The sequence below is a fragment of the Eurytemora carolleeae genome, unplaced genomic scaffold, assembly GCF_000591075.1.
Source record: "Eurytemora carolleeae unplaced genomic scaffold, Eaff_2.0 scaffold1464, whole genome shotgun sequence".
Taxonomy (NCBI): Eukaryota; Metazoa; Arthropoda; class Copepoda; order Calanoida; family Temoridae; genus Eurytemora; species Eurytemora carolleeae.
The window spans coordinates 22,202-38,819 of NW_019397354.1; the positions used below are offsets into that span (position 1 = coordinate 22,202).

The following is a 16,618-nucleotide window of genomic DNA, read 5'->3' on the forward strand; positions in this document are numbered from 1 at the left end:
GAAACCGTTGTGAGTGTATATATGAACCTGAACCTTGTAGAGTATATAGTGTATACCTGAGAGAGAGAAACCTTTGTAAGCGTATATCTGAACCTGAACCCTGTAGAGTATATAGTGTATACCTGAGAGAAACCTTTGTTAGTGTATATCTGAACCTGAGCCTTGTAGAGTATATAGTGTATACCTGAGAGAAACCTTTGTGAGTGTATATCTGAACCTTAACCTTGTAGAGTATATAGTGTAATCTGAGAGAAACCTTTGTGAGTCTATATCTGAACCTGAACCTTGTAGAGTATATAGTGTATACCTGAGAGAAACCTTTGAGAGTGTATATCTGAACCTAAACCTTAGTGTAGAGTATATAGTGTATACCTGAGAGAAACCTTTGTGAGTGTATATCTGAACCTGAACCTTGTAGAGTATATAGCGTATACCTGAGAGAAACCTTTGTGAGTGTATATCTGAACCGAAGGAAATCCTTCCTCTCAATATATTGAAACAAGGTTTCAACTGTGTTGGCCACTGGTCTCTCTTTGACTAGAAACAGAAACAGTACATATGTATTTAAAAAAAATAATGGTAAAAGATGAAAATAAAAATAAAAACCTTTAATTTTTGATAAATCCAGATAGGGGAGATTCTCTTGAATAACTGTTCGAGGAGTTGTTCTTCCACACTAATAAAACATAAAACGATTTGTTTGCTTTTGATATAGAGAAATTTAGAGCTTTTATTAGATTCTGTCTGTTTGTTTTAAATCAATTATCCTCGAATTATCCTGATTTTTCTCTAAATACCTTGATATCCAGGCTAGCACCTTGCTCAACAAGCTTCCTAACACACTCAACATGTTTCCCTCTTGCAGCCAGGAACAATGGAGTTCTTCCTCCTGAACCATCTCGGGGATCAATCTAGAAACAATACAGGAGTAAATATACTTGTATACCTGGTTCCTCTAGGAGTATACTTGTACACCTAGTTCCTCTCAGAGTATACCTGTATACCTGGTTCCTCAAGGAGTATACTTATATACCTGGTTCCTCTATGAGTATACCTGTATACCTGGTTCCTCAAGGAGTATACTTGTATACCTGGTTCCTCTATAAGTATACCTGTATACCTGGTTCCTCTAGGAGTATACTTGTATCCTTGGTTTCTCTAGGAGTATACTTGTATACCTGGTTCCTCAAGGAGTATACTTGTATCCTTAGTTTCTCTAGGAGTATATACTTGTAAACCTGGTCCTCTAGGAGTATACTTGTATTCCTGGTTCCTCTAGGAGTATACTTGTATACCTAGTTCCTCTAGGAGTATACTTGTATACCTGGTTTCTCTAGGAGTACACATGTATACCTGGATCCTCTAGGAGTATACTTGAATAAAATTACCTGTATGTCTGGATGTTCTAGGAGAAGGTTGAGGCAGGTCAGCTTGCCCCGCTCTGCAGCAAGATGAAGAGGAGTTAAACTTGAAGGTTGAAGTGTACAGTTTATATCAGCTTTGTTCTTTTCATCACCTGGAATAAATAAAATATAGAAAAAGGAATATATATATAGTATTTTATACATTTAAAAATCTATAAGTTTTGAATATGTAGAGTTATTAACCGGAAATCTAAGTTTTGATAAAGATTTTGATTTAAAGTTGATAAAAGTTCAGGAGCTGGTTGTATAATGTATATTAGGGTGTAAAGATGACGAGAAAAGAGGAAGATTGGGAAAAATGTCTCAGGTTTATTTTCTTTGACATTTTTCACAGTGTAATTACGCAAATTAGCAACATTTTTCACAGTGTAATTACGCAAATTAGCAACATTTTTCACAGGGTAATTACGCAAATTAGCAACATTTTTCACAGGGTAATTACGCAAATTAGCAACATTTTTGGGGGGACCTTGCAAGGTTCAAAAGAATGTGCATTCGTATCTAAAGGCTTGGCCAAAAAATATTAAGAATATCAACAAATTCAAAACTGTAGATATACTGTAAGGATTTAAAATTTCAAGTGAAATAGGGGTACAATGCACGCTTAATTTCTTAAACATAAATATGTAGATTGACTCACAATAAGAAAATGGTTAACACAAATGTTCTCTGTGTAATGTGTATATTGTATATTGTGTATATTGTATATTGTGTATATTGTATATTGTGTATATTGTATATTGTATATTGTATATTGTATATTGTATATTGTGTATAAAGATGGCTGAAACATGCAACAGGAGATGAGAAGTTTTGGAAATATGATCTTGACAAGGTTCAAGAAGAAAGGGAGTTGTATAAACTATTAAAGGTAAACATCTTAAAGGGAGTATTCTGGAAAAATGAAAAGGGGGTATATGTTGATACTTATTCACTAAAGGGAGTATTCGGGAAAAATGACAAGGGGGTATATGTTGATACTTATTCATTAGATCATGAGAACGATGCCAATAATCATGCTAAATGTTTCTATAAAGATAAGCAGTTACAAATCCTTTCATTTTCTACATGGGACGGGATTCTGCTGAGCAGATTAATCTACTGTTTAATGGATAAGATGGGATTCTGCTGAGCAGATTAATCTACTGTTTAATGAATAGGATGGGATTCTGCTGAGCACATTAATCTACTGTTTGATGAATAAGATGGGATTCTGCTGAGCACATTAATCTACTGTTTAATGAATAGGATGGTTTTCGGCTGAGCAGATTAATCTACTGTTTAATGGATAGTATGGGGTTCTGCTGAGCAGATTAATCTACTATTTAATGGATAGTATGGTGTTTTGCTGAGCAGATTAATCTATTGTTTAATGAATAGGATGGTGTTCTGCTGAGCAAATTTAATCTACTGTTAAATGGATAGTATGGGGTTCTGCTGAGCAGATTAATCTACTATTTAATGGATAGTATGGTGTTTTGCTGAGCAGATTAATCTACTGTTTAATGAATAGGATGGTGTTCTGCTGAGCAGATTAATCTACTATTTAATGGATAGTATGGTGTTCTGCTGAGCAGATTAATCTACTGTTTAATTAATAGGATGGGGTTCTGCTGAGAATATTAATCTACTGTTTAATGAATAGGATGGGGTTCTGCTGAGCAGATTAATCTACTGTTTGATGAATAGGTGTTCTGCTGAGCAGATTAATCTACTGTTTAATGAATAGGATGGTGTTCTGCTAAGCAGATTAATCTACTAATTAATGAATAGGATGAGGTTCTGCTGAGCAGATTAATCTTCTAATTATTGGATAGGATGGGGTTCTGCTGAGCAGATTAATGAGATGGAAGAAACAAGATTCACTTAGTGATAAAACTATAAACTACAATACTAATAATGTAAGAATATTTTCTTTAAATTAAAATAATCCAGCTTCGAATCCAATGACAAGGTAAAATAAAAAGAACTTCTCAATTCATCTTTTTCAGCTGTTTGATGAGATCTTAAAAGGAACTGTCGTTGAAATTTCAAATTACCCTCCATTACAACAAAAAGACATGCCCGATTCACAACTGTACCCTTGAAACCTTAATCTTATCCAGCCTGTGGAAGATAACGTCGTTTTTCTAGTTTAAAAACTGTTTAATTATGATAATTCGTACGGTCTTACATTGTTTTTCTGCATAAAAAATGCGCAAGTCACTTTTGTTCTAAAAAAACCACAATTGAAAATAATCAGTTTTAATTATAAATATGGCTAATTTATGCTTGATCAGACAAAACTTTTAATGGTACCGTTGTTAATCTTACATTCCACTCTAGTAATCGAGGGTCCCTTGAAATTACGTCTACATACAGTCCCTTTAAACTTTGTTTAGATTTCAACTCTGGAGCAAGCAAACATCAAGTTTTTTATTGACGATGTTCAGGTTTAAAATAAATATTTATAGCATTATTATTTTATATAACTTTATAACACATCGTAACAAAATAGTGTGGTGATTTTTTTTAGATTTGATTTGCTTACAGAAAAGCAGAAGTAAAAAATTAAAATTACATTGACACGACACTTAAATCAAACTGCACTTAAATCAAACTGCACTTAAACCAAACTGCACTTAAACCAAACTACACTTAAACCAAACTGCACTTAAACCAAACTGCACTGAAACCAAACTGCACTTAAACCTAACTGCACTTAAACCTAATCTCTTCTGGGTTTCTCTGTATATGCATATTTTCTATAATACAATTCTTTTTTAAAATTTAACAGTGATTTCACATATTTAGAAATTTTACAAGATAATTAATATCTTTGAGAAGCATGGACCGTCTGTATTCAAGTCGTACGCAGATTTTTACATTGTTCTTAAAGGTACAGTTTTACATCTTTTAATATTAAATAAACAGATTTTAAAAAAACCTCTTTCTCAGGACTGTCAAAGCTGTCCTACAAGTTAAGCCCGAAACAGGTTTGATCTTAGACTCTTTTTTTCAAGTTTAGATTAATAAAATTCAAATATTAAAAAATATTTGATCCTAGTACTTCACCGTTGGAAAAAAGTCATCGGAAAAAAGAGTAACAGGAGAGGAGGAACTAAACCAGGTTCTTTTCAACTTCATTTTTTAAAATTAATTTCCACTCCAAACTTGTAATCACAAAGCTAAGGTAACTTGACTTGAAAAATATTTCCAATCATGAATTAGGATTGTTTAGCAAATACAATAAGACAATTGGGAATAGATATAATCAAATCGGCCTCTAAAATGGCAATGCCCGAATTACACCCAGGAACAAACAGAAAAACGATGGTATCTTCCACATTTTTGATCAGATTAAGGTTTCAAGGTTACCGTAGTTAATCGGACATTGTCATCTTTGCATGGAAGGTCACTTGAGATTACGCTTACAATCTCTTTAATTGCTAAAACCCCAAATTCAATGGTGCTTTATACTTTACCGCCCCCCTCTCCGGGATATATTCACATCTCAAGGATAAAATGACGTCACATTTTTTAAAAATCCTCGCGTAATCTAAGGAATAAATATTACGAAGGAATTGAGTCTTCTCCACAAACTCAAATTTCTAATCCATAAATTTTAATTTAATTCAATCTAAAATTAATCATTTAGATATTACAACATATGTCGAATTCATTTCGATGCATCGTCGTTTAAAGAACATCGCATATAAAAAGAATACAAATATTATGAAATATCAACTATATAGGAATATGCATCGAATTAGATTCGATATTTACATATTTTAATATCTGAAACCGAATTTAAAGAATTTAAGCCGCGGCTTAAATATGAGACGCGGCTCAAATATGGTTGGTTCCACTTAAAATTCTATTTCAATTCGATATCAGCTTATACCCAATTTCATTGTTCGCGAACACTTCCTTTAAACCTTTGACATTCAAAACTTAGATTTTGATGTAACAGAATTCATAGATTGAAATATCTAAGGTCTACAACATTAGGTTGCAAAGATATAGGGATTTGAACACCAGAGTTTGTGGCAAAGACGTGACTCCATTCTGGAAGGAAAGTTAACACGCGCAGTGCTGTTCAGGCTAAGTTTTGTTTACATTCCACCCAGAAACTGCAGTACACATTAATTTATGGAAGTTCCTCTTATATTTCTTGTTGTAATCTTTCAATTCAGAATACTTTACATATTCATAATATTTTCTTGGTACTTTATTTACAAATAAACTTACATTGTGTGTTTTTTGAAAAATGTTTTTGTAGGAGACGGACGAGAGTGAATATCTTCTTTATATTGCTTCAAATTACTACGAGGAGGTGAACAAATATTTTTAAAAAACTTAATAAAGGAATTGAGTTTTTGCCACAAACTCTGATTTTCTAATCACTATATCTTTGGAACCAAATGTTGCAGACCTTAGATATTTCAAACTATGAATTCTGTTAGATCAAATAATCTGAGTTTGAAATATCAAAGGTTTACAACATCGGGTTCTAAAGATATTGAGGTTTAAATATTTGATTTTGTTCCAAAGACTCAATTCCTTTACAAATTATTTAACTTTTTTCTTTTTTCATTTAGAAAACCTGCAAAACCCTTACACAATCGATGGAAGAATTACGTAAGTAAAATTTTTAAATACAAAAAATGGTTTTATTAACAAAATTGTTTTCAGCTCGGTTTCACAAAAATAATCTGGAGAAAGTCTTGAAAGTTATTCAAGAATTTTATGTCAGGAATTCTATATTAGCATATCTTCTAATTATGGAATTAGCTTACAGGGGATAGTTTAAATATTTTTCTGTGAAAGTATGTACAGTAAATTGTACACTCTATGGAAAATGTACGCATTATTGTAAAATATGTACATATGCAAATTAGAATTAAACCCCAGTTTGAAGAATAGAAGTCCAAGTAATCTCCTGATTACTCAACTCCTTCCCACGCTTAGGATTAAAGAACTTATCAATATTCATGCAGAGTTCGGTATATTATTTTTAATGAAAACAATTCTAAAATTAATTCATAGTTTTTAAAAATTTATGATATTTTAAAGATATATATTAATTATTTACAGTTTTGTGATTTTACTTGACCTAAGGTTCCTCAGATAAATTTTGCAAAGTTGAAACCGTGGTCGAGTAAACAGATTTATTTCCCGAAAAAGCAGTTGTACACAATTTTATCGTCTTTTGAGATGAAAATGTGCAAATTTTTAACGAAAACTTCGCAGAGATGTATGTTATTTTACTTAATTGTCCCAAGGGACAAAAAAGTAATTTAAAATTCCGCTGCTACTAAAAAGGCGTTAAAAATATTTCAAGGCATAAAATTAATGTTCAAAATCATTTTTATATTTGTTTTATGAACGATTGTATGCTGTGTACTGTGTAGGGTGTCCCAAAAAAACAAATTTGATTACTTTATGATCGTTTAGAAAAAAATACCAAAATTTACATTAAAAAAATAAAAATTATGATTTAAGGAACCTTGCTGTATGGACACCGATCTCTACTTTTACCTAATAAAACCTAAATGAAAAATTATTTATTTTAATGTTTCCTTTTCAGTAATTATTAATATACTATTTTTAGATTCTGAGCTTGAAATAATCCAAGTGAGTAAAATTACAAGATTATTTTCATCCTGTTTACCAAGAAATATTTTTCTTAAATATTTATCAAGTTAATAAATATCCATTTAAAACTGGTTTAAATGTACATTTAACGGCTTTATGATTTATTTTATTATTATTTTTTATCTAATTTGTTTTTTTACTGATTCTTGTTTGTTCAAAACTTTAAGTCCAAATGTGGTATGATTAAACCAAAAATATACCAGGAAAAATATAAAAAAAATTTGTCTCGGAAATTTCTTTTTCAATTAACATCAAAATAATTGAATTTCTTCTATAGTATTTAATTTAGATTGAGTATGAGAAGCTATTTGATATTTTTGATAAATATAAAGACAAATTTCTAGTGTATTGTGATGTCATGTGTCAACTACAGGTTACATGTTTATATCAATCAATTCTAAAATTCTAAGCTGCGGCCTTGACTGAAAAACAGAATTCACTAACCAAGCAGTTTATGATGTAATGTCCATAAAGTTTATGCCGATGACATCGTTATTACCGAAAATATTGACGATTTGGGAATTTTCTTCAAAAATGTTTCTGAAAAAAAAATACTAAAATTTTTCTCAAAATAGTGGCTACACCTTCACTTATCAGATTATTTTAAAAATCTATTTTTTAAATCAGCTGTTTTTAAATCAGCTGACTATATCATATGAATTAAATTTTTTTTAAAATAAATGTAGATTTTAAATTTTCAGAACGTGATTTGCACAATACAGGATAAGCTCAAAGAAAGCAAAGATTTCCAAGACGAAGTTGTAGCTGTGGAGAGAGAAATTGATGAAAAGGTTAAACCCCTAAATAGGATTAATTCTATACAGATTTTAAAGGGATTGTATGTATACGTATTTTAAAGAGTTAAAGACCAATAAAGGGATTGCATACAGATTCTAAAGACCTTTAAAGGGATTGTAAATGAATATTAAAAGAATACAGAAAACGCCTCAATTTTATATCTTAGAAATTATGTTAAACTTCAGAGATACATTTTTAAAAAGTTATAAACTAACTTATTGCCTATTTTAATTCATTCTGCTTTAAATATATACATATATAATATATATGCATTATTATAGTGTACGTTTCCCATAGCCGTCCATCTACTTTTGACACTGAGTATAGATATTTGAATAAATGTTACAATTACCTACTCATTACATATGATAGATTTGTTATTTCTTTTATCCTACAGAGTATCGGACAAATTGGAGGATTTTTAATAACACGAACAGCACCGGGCACTTGAGCGCCTTGAGCTAGTAATTAATGAAGAATAAAATTTAGTACAAACATCTCCGGGATAATTCAAGAATCAGCAGTATCTTAACCCTGGTTCAAACAATAGCTCAGCATATTCCAAGGTTTCCACTAATATTAGGTAAACCTTTAATACAGTTTATACAGGGTGTCCCGATAAACATGGGAATTAAGAGTCGACGATTTTGATATCGTCTTTGAAAATGATTTTTTGATTTAGTATGGTGATGCCTACTAGGAAAGCTATAATCCATTTGTTTCGTTTTCTTGAGTTAAGAATTAGTTTGTTTATGTTTGATTCCATACTGCATTGTACTTGATAGTCCTCTTTGCTGTTTATTTTACAGAAATGTTAAAGAACTTCATACAATGGTTTGCAGATTAACATTACCATTTACATAAAATATACCCTTGCAGACGCAATTTTTAAACCTTTGTAATTAGGCAATACAACGCTAATTGTTTAAAAAGACGAATGATCCAAATTCCCATGTTTATTGGGACACCCCCTGTTATAGTGTACACTGCGGCAGTCGACATGCATGATTTCGATTTTTGAGACATTAAAAGACTTTACCTAATTGGAATTTACGACCGAAGAACTGAAAGAGGAACATTTTCTATCGTTGATCTGTATTTTATGTTTCAGCTGATATCTCGAAAAAGGGGGAAACCACGGGACGGACACGAATTAGATATTCAGCTGAAAAAGCGTATGATTTAATGTTCGATCTTGTCTCTCATATGGAACGGTATGCTGTGGATAATGAAAAGATAGGTAATAACATATGAAAAAAGATGTATTTATAAAGATGTAGAAAAGGACTACTAGTGGGCCTGCGTGGAGGCAAAATTAGGCACCGTAGGTCAGAACTTTTGTAATGTTAATTTCTTATTCAATCCTTATTCTTTGTGAAGATGCATGTTAGGTTTTTGTCAATAATAGTTTCATTCGTCTACTGCAAACCTCGAACAACCTTAGAGATAGTCAGCTGAATTTTTCAAGAAAAAAGACTGTTTCATTCAAATAATGTAAGACGAGTTAAATCATTGAAGTATTAAAACGAGAAAGCAGAGCTTTTAATGGCCAGTGAACTTTGTGCTTATCATACCAATACCCCAAACCCAGTAAACTGATTAGTCAGACAACGAAATATTCGCTGTGCGCTAGACACCTTTGCAGTTCAGGAAGTATCTACCTACAGTTGTCAATAATATTGATAATGATCCAACCTCATGTTAAAATAAAGCAGGGAGTTGCCTTCTAAATCTTATTCAATTTGGCACACATAATTCACACTTAACCTGAGCTGAACCAACCTTTACGATTCTAGTTTGTACTGCCCTGCCAGGGGTCAATATAGTTTGTCTAGCTCAGTTGTATTTTCAGTGCTAGCTGGTGCAACAATCTTGACGCGGTCTGACTTTAGGCTACATCGGGTTAAAGGAATTAAGTCTATCACAAAATTAAATTTTTTAATCCCTATATCTTTGCAATGCAATGGTGTAAGCATTTGACATTTCAAACATTTCAATTATTTTGATCTCACTGAATTCATAGTTTTAAATATCACAGGGGTTACCACTTTGGCTTTCAAAGATATAAAGATTTGAAAATTAGAGTTTGTCAATAAAGCGGCAATTTAACGTTAATTAACTGTGAACTAAGACCCCCTAGGTTTGAATCAATCTTGAATAATCTCAAAAATGTATTTCAGGTTCTCTTGAATTACTGAAATATGAGTTGAAACTACCCACTTACAAGTTCGATACGAAGATAATAATGCACGGTGGAAGACTTAAAGAGGTGATATGATCAATCGTAAATATTATTTTACAATTTTCTAGGTTTTGAGTTTAACTTATTTTTAGGAGTATGATAATGTGGAATTTAAAGATATTTGGGCAGACAAGTTTTCTAGATGCAAACTTCTCATATTTGAGAAGATGATAATTGTTATGAAATATCACACACAAATTGACTATGTAAGTTCAAATATATTAAAGTTAGAAACATTTTTCCAGAATTTTTTTCTGATCAAAGGAATTGTAGGTCAAGAATGAATGATATACCCATTATTCTCTCGTTAAAAATTGATAATTTTTAATCGTGGCTTGCAGATTTCTGCTGTAGAAACAATGGAGTAAATTGCCAGAATAACGCTAGAAAAACTAAAAGATCTTCCACATTTTTTATAAAAGTTCAAAGGATACTGTTGTGAATCGTATATGCCCCTTCAACGGGGCGAAATGAGGTCTCGAGGGGGTTACCTTATATCTATTATTAATTATATTTCAAAACTTTGTAATTTTTAAATCTTATTAAATCTTCTATTTTTCTAGAAATCATTCTTCCCAGAAAGAACAATAGAAGTGCTAGAATTTGAGGTAAAGTTAAAAAATGATATTTTTAAATCTATATTATTTCCTAATAAAGACATATTAATAAAACCACAAATTCTAGAATGCTTATTACTTGGACAAGATTGTAACTAAATAAAAAAATATTTTTAAATCGATATTATTTCCTATAAAGATATTTTAATAAAATCACAAATTCTAGAATGCTTATTTCTTGGACAAGATTGAAAACTAAATAAAAAATAATATTTTAAAATCTATATTATTTCCTAATAAAGATATATTAATAAAACCACAAATTCTAGAATGCTTATTACTTGGACAAGATTGTAACTAAATAAAAAAAATATTTTAAATCTATATTATTTCCTAATAAAGATATTTTAATAAAACCACAAATTCTAGAATGCTTATTACTTGGACAAGATTGAAAAGCCAGGAAAAATCCAATCTAATACGAAAACCAGGAAAGTTCACCTTTTCAAAAAAATTTTATCTCACACAACCAAAGCTTTTTAAAATCAAATTAAGAAACATATTTGTTGCTAAACTTTAATGATTAGAAAATATAACTTCAAAATAGAGTTAAACTTGAAAGTTTTCAAAACGGACGCTTAGAAGAATGTTTAGGTAAAATTTTTAAAATTTAGGAATTGAGTCTTTTCCACAAACCCTGATTTTGCAATTCCTATATGTTTGCAACCCTGCAAAAGGGAATTAAGTCTGTGCGAAAACCTCTGATTTTCTAATCCCTATATCTTTACAACCCAATGTCGAAGTGCTTTGATATTTCAAACTTAGATTATTTATTCGAAACAGAATTCATATTCAGTTTAAAATATCAAAGGTCTACGACATTGGGTTGTAAATATATGGGGATTAGAAAATCAGAGGTTTTAGCACAGACTCAATTCCTTTTTTTATGGTAAGGTTCGTTCATAATTTTTAGATCTTAGGAATGATATAAATCATGTTACCTTGGATAAAAAGGAATAGAAATTTGAGCTTACAAAAAGTTGGCACCCTAAATGTGTGTGTTTATATTCTATCAACAAGCAACAAATCTCTAATAAATCATTTTTTAGAAATTAATTTCCCTGAAAAACCTGGAAGTGAGAAAAATGTGGAAAAGCTATTACAGTAAATATAAAACTACCATTGCTTTTGGTTTTATATCATCATTTCTTTTATTTCAGTTCTTTGGAAAAAATCTGGGAGGAAGTTAATCAGAAAAAAGAGAAAAACATCAAAGTATTCGGATTATTTTAATAAACTTTGAAAGATGGCTTAATTAGGACAATTTTTTGTTTAGAGTATAATTAAAATTGATCTCAACTGTGATAGATTGAAGTCAGCTGATCACTCAGCAGCCGCCTTTAACGTCTCTAAGCTATCACAGCTGAGATGTATTAACGTCTCTAAGCTATCACAGCTGAAATGTATCAACGTCTCTAAGCTATCACAGCTGAAATGTATCAACGCCTCTAAGCTATCACAGCTGGGATGTATTAACGTCTCTAAGCTATCACAGCTGAGATGTATCAACGTCTCTAAGCTATCACAGCTGAGATGTATCAACGTCTCTAAGCTATCACAGCTGAGTTGTATTACCGTCTCTAAGNGGTCATATTTATAGATCAAAATAAATATTAAATTTAAAGTATACAATTTCCAGGAAAAATCCAGTTTGGAATATTTTGTCGAGATCATCAAAAGATTTATCATTTAGAATGCTTCCAGAGGTGATATTTTGTATAATATTCAGATATTTCATCCAAAATTTAGATATTTTAGCCAATATTTAGATATTTCATCCAATATTTAGATATTTCATTCAACATTTAGATATTTCATTCAATATTTAGATATTTAATTCAATATTTAGATATTTCACTACAATGTTTAGATATTTCAGCTAATATTCAGATATTTCATCTAATATTTAGATATTTCATTCAATATTTAGATATTTCAGCCAATATTTAGATATTTGCAATCAATGTTTTGATATTTCATTCAATATTTAGATATTTCATTCAATATTTATATATTTCAGCCAATATTTAGATATTTGGAATCAATGTTTTGATATTGCATTCAATGTTTAGATATTTCATCCAATAATTAGATTTTTAATCCAAAAAAAATATATTTCTTCCAATTTAAAGATATTCATAAAATTTTTCATATTTTTTCAAATTTTATCCATTATGTAGATATGTAATTAAAATTCTAGTTAATTCATCCAATATTTAAGGAATGTTTAAGTGCTGCATCCGATATTTAGATATTTCATTCAAAGTTGAAAATGTCAATCCAATTTATTTAATATTTCCTCCAATATTCAATATTTCCTCCAATATTCAATATTTTTTCTAATATTTAATATTTCTTCCAATATTCAATATTTTTTTTATTTAGCACAGAACAGAAACCTGTTGCTCCACATGAGCCTCCTTTCTCCGTTCTTCCACCAATAGTAAGATATATTAGATAAATTAAAGCAATGTTGAAGTTTATAAAACTGTTGTGCACTTTATCATGCTTGTCCAGTTCATGTCCAATTTCCGTATAGCAGTGACATCATGAATTAATTTTGCTGTAATTTTCCAGTTGACAGTAAATAAAGCAATGTGCTAATACTCAGGCGCGCAACTAGGGGGGGGCCCAAGACTGATTGAGGGGAATATGCCCCCCCTGAAGAAGGCTTGCCAACCCCTTTAGGGGGGGGGAAGAAGTCCTTAACAAGGGTCTATATTGTTCCAAATAAACTAATTTTCTTGAAAATTTGAAGAAAAAAATAGGCCTCCACAGTAATTTTTCTTAACCTACACTCATTTATGCCCCAAACTCTTAAAGCAAACTCAAATTCCACTTTAACAATTTTCAATACAAGCTCAGATTCTTTTTATTTTTGTCCCTAAACTTAAAAAAAAATGCCAAATTGGATTTTTAAAATTATACTCACACATTCTTATTAAAATTGCCCCGCCAGGCTTAAATTTGCCCCCTTTTTTAGAATGTCACCGAATATTTATAATTTGCACCTAAGTTTAATTTATTTTTATTCCCAAATGTTTTATAAATACACCCAACTTTAAGGTAATTACTCCAAAATTAAGAAGTTTTGCGCCCAACAAAAAAAAGCCCGTTCATATACTTTGAAATGCCCTTAAAGAAAAAAAATTGCCCTCACAATAAATATTTAAGATTTCCCATACACAAATTTGCCCAAACTGAAAAAAGCCCCCTAAAACAAAAATTTAAGTTTTCCCCTAACTGAAAATTGCCCCCCAAAAAAATCAAATTTGCCCCTGAAATATAAATTTAAGATTTTTCCTACACAAACATGCCCCAAACTAAATAAAATATCCTGAATTGGTAAGGTAATTTTTTCATGGTTGAGTAAAATACACATTTTACCCAAGGTGGTAATGCAAGGAAAGTTAATTGCAGTTGCGTATACTCTGCGTACTTATTGAAACCAGTTCTCTCTGGGCGGAATTTGTAAACAATAGATGCAACAATGTTCGTTTAGTATCCGAGGAGGTTAAAAGCATTGAATTTTGATAATTTTGATAATTCACATAATAGTTTCCTATGACCAGAACATTTCATTGATTATTTATGTGAAAGATGGATCCCATGTCAGGCTTCGACATCCGTCTTGTGTTTACATTACCGCCCAGTGACAGTACAGTGCAGTACAAAAGGTGCGTACATCTCTGAAATAACTTTCCTTGCATTAAATCCTTTGGTATTGCCATCTTTGTATGAAAGGTCACTTGAAAATATTTTCCCTTAAAGAACTTTGAAATTATAATTTTCAGAAGGATATCAGTCAATTTGACTGTAGAGACTTAAACCTTACAAGACAAGGATTCGAGAAACTTCTAAAGGTTAGACAAATCAGAACTTGCCCTTCTCTTTCCAATATTTAGGTAAAAATATTTTAGAAAAAGAACTGATCACTCACCACAAATATTCTAACTTTCCTCTATATTTTTGCATCCTGACTGACCTTGGTTGGATTTAGTGGAAAATTAGTCATATTGTTGAGTCGATTCTTTTCAACTCCAGAACTCCAATTTCAACCATAAAAATCCATCAAATACAATCTTAAACAGTTTTAATAAACCCAACTCTCTGAAAAATTAGTCGCAACTTAAATCCCAGCTTAATCTCGAGCCTTCTTTTCCCGAATTTTTAAAATTGCGGGCTCTGATATGGTAGAACTTTGATTTCAAATAGTCAAAAAATTAAGTTTTATGTCATCAAGTTGCAAAGATACAGGAATTATAAGATTAGAGTTTGTGGCCAGTGTTCAGTTATTTAGCAACAATAATCTAGGAAAAGAAAACAAACACTTTTCTACTGCGGTTAAATAAAAACGGAAAATCAACTATTTCTGTCAAAACCAAAGAGGTAAGTTCTTCCATAAAAAAAATAGAAAATGAAATGTTTGAAAAAAATATTTAATGATTTTTTCAGAAATTTAACCATTATGTCATTGAAGAAGTTGAGGTTAGTTTTTATTCCAACTCAAGGATTTATTCTTAAACCAAAACAGATCACAATTAAAAATATTTTAACAAATTTTTGATTTTTTTTGTGACTCCCCTTGTCTTTTTAGTTAAAAGGGTCCACCTGGCTATACCTGGAGAAGGGAATAGCTAGTACTGATCTATTGGAAATGATTGAAAAAACTAGAGATATATATTCTCTCTATCATCCTTTCCATTCTCCAGGTCAGCTGATATATATTCTCTTTATCATCCTTTCCATTCTCCAGGTCAGCTGATATATATTCTCTTTATCATCTTTTCCATTCTCCATGTAAGCTGATATACATTCTCTTTATCATCCTTTCCATTCTCCAGGTCAGCTGATATATATTCTCTTTATCATCCTTTCCATTCTCCAGGTCAGCAGACATATATTCTCCAGATCAGCTGATATATATTCTCTTTATCATCCTTTCCATTCTCCAGGTCAGCTGATATACATTCTCTCTATATCATCCTATCCATTCTCCAGGTAAGCTGATATAAATTTTCTTTATCATCCTTTCCATTCTCCCGGTCAGCTGATATACATTCTCTCTATCATCCTTTCCATTCTCCAGGTCAGCTGATTCACATTCTCTTTATAATCCTTTCCATTCTCCAGGTCAGCTCATATATATTCTCTCTTTATCATCCTTTCCATTCTCCAGGTCAGCTGATATATATTCTCTTTATCATCCTTTCCATTCTCCAGGTCAGCTGATATATTTTCTTTATCATCCTTTCCATTCTCCCGGACAGCTGATATACATTCTCTCTATTATCCTTTCCGTTCAATTTAAGAACTTAACGTTAAGTTGCTACAATTGGATTTAAAAACGAATAATACATTTTTAGAACCAGCTGCAGCATAACATTGATCAAATATTTAATATTTCAATCATGAATTCTGCTGCAAACGATAGATCTTCTGTTCACTGTAAAAACTATTTTCAGAATCCGCACAGATTGCAGAATCCGAACCCCAGGTTAAAATTATCAAAGTTTTTCTTTCAAAATGGTCAAAAATAATTTCTGAATGTTTAGGACACAAATAATATAACTGGAATAGATCTGGGTATTTGGGAGGACTTCTGCCACCCACCGTTGACTAATGTTAGTTAAATTTGGATTTTTTTTGGAACTTGATGTTAGAAGGAAATATTCATTTCTAAGAAAGAAAATAATTATATTATTGAAATAATTTTGCATTTGATAATTATAATAAAGAACATTCAAATTGATTTCAATAATTATCTCTAATTTATTTAATATTGAGAAAACATTTTATAATTTAAAATAAAATAATTTGAATTCCCTATCCATATAAAATATAAAATTAATACATTATAATAAAATTATATATCTAATAAAAAATAAAAATATTTAAAT

The 16,618-nt window shown here is 30.8% G+C and overlaps 2 protein-coding genes and 3 long non-coding RNA genes across 5 annotated transcripts in view; 4 read left to right on the top strand and 1 right to left on the bottom strand.

Annotated features, from left to right (window-relative positions):
- LOC111713688 (transient receptor potential cation channel protein painless) overlaps window positions 1–16,618 on the bottom strand; it is a 40,539-nt gene that overhangs the window by 14,972 nt on the left and 8,949 nt on the right. The window contains exons 5-8 of the mRNA XM_023488624.1: window positions 1,389–1,516; window positions 798–911; window positions 607–676; window positions 435–537 (exon numbers count right to left, since the gene is read on the bottom strand). Of these exons, the coding sequence (XP_023344392.1) occupies window positions 435–537; window positions 607–676; window positions 798–911; window positions 1,389–1,516 (415 nt within the window). The remainder of the gene's footprint in view (window positions 1–434; window positions 538–606; window positions 677–797; window positions 912–1,388; window positions 1,517–16,618) is intronic.
- Window positions 1,634–6,992, top strand: LOC111713689 (uncharacterized). Its single transcript, XM_023488625.1, has 12 exons — window positions 1,634–1,731; window positions 2,205–2,295; window positions 3,242–3,325; window positions 3,806–3,856; window positions 4,218–4,302; window positions 4,362–4,399; window positions 4,471–4,533; window positions 5,686–5,739; window positions 6,005–6,044; window positions 6,099–6,159; window positions 6,318–6,409; window positions 6,909–6,992. Exons 1-12 carry the CDS (start codon window positions 1,694–1,696, stop codon window positions 6,956–6,958), a joined length of 747 nt encoding a protein of 248 aa, XP_023344393.1. The 5' UTR covers window positions 1,634–1,693; the 3' UTR covers window positions 6,959–6,992.
- On the top strand, window positions 11,264–12,297 carry LOC111713692 (uncharacterized). Its single transcript, XR_002767768.1, has 3 exons — window positions 11,264–11,312; window positions 11,768–11,822; window positions 11,879–12,297. It is a non-coding gene; the product is annotated as an uncharacterized LOC111713692 (long non-coding RNA).
- LOC111713691 (uncharacterized) lies at window positions 12,346–14,582 on the top strand. Its single transcript, XR_002767767.1, has 3 exons — window positions 12,346–12,424; window positions 13,104–13,161; window positions 14,513–14,582. It is a non-coding gene; the product is annotated as an uncharacterized LOC111713691 (long non-coding RNA).
- Window positions 15,437–16,319, top strand: LOC111713693 (uncharacterized). Its single transcript, XR_002767769.1, has 3 exons — window positions 15,437–15,807; window positions 16,184–16,215; window positions 16,274–16,319. It is a non-coding gene; the product is annotated as an uncharacterized LOC111713693 (long non-coding RNA).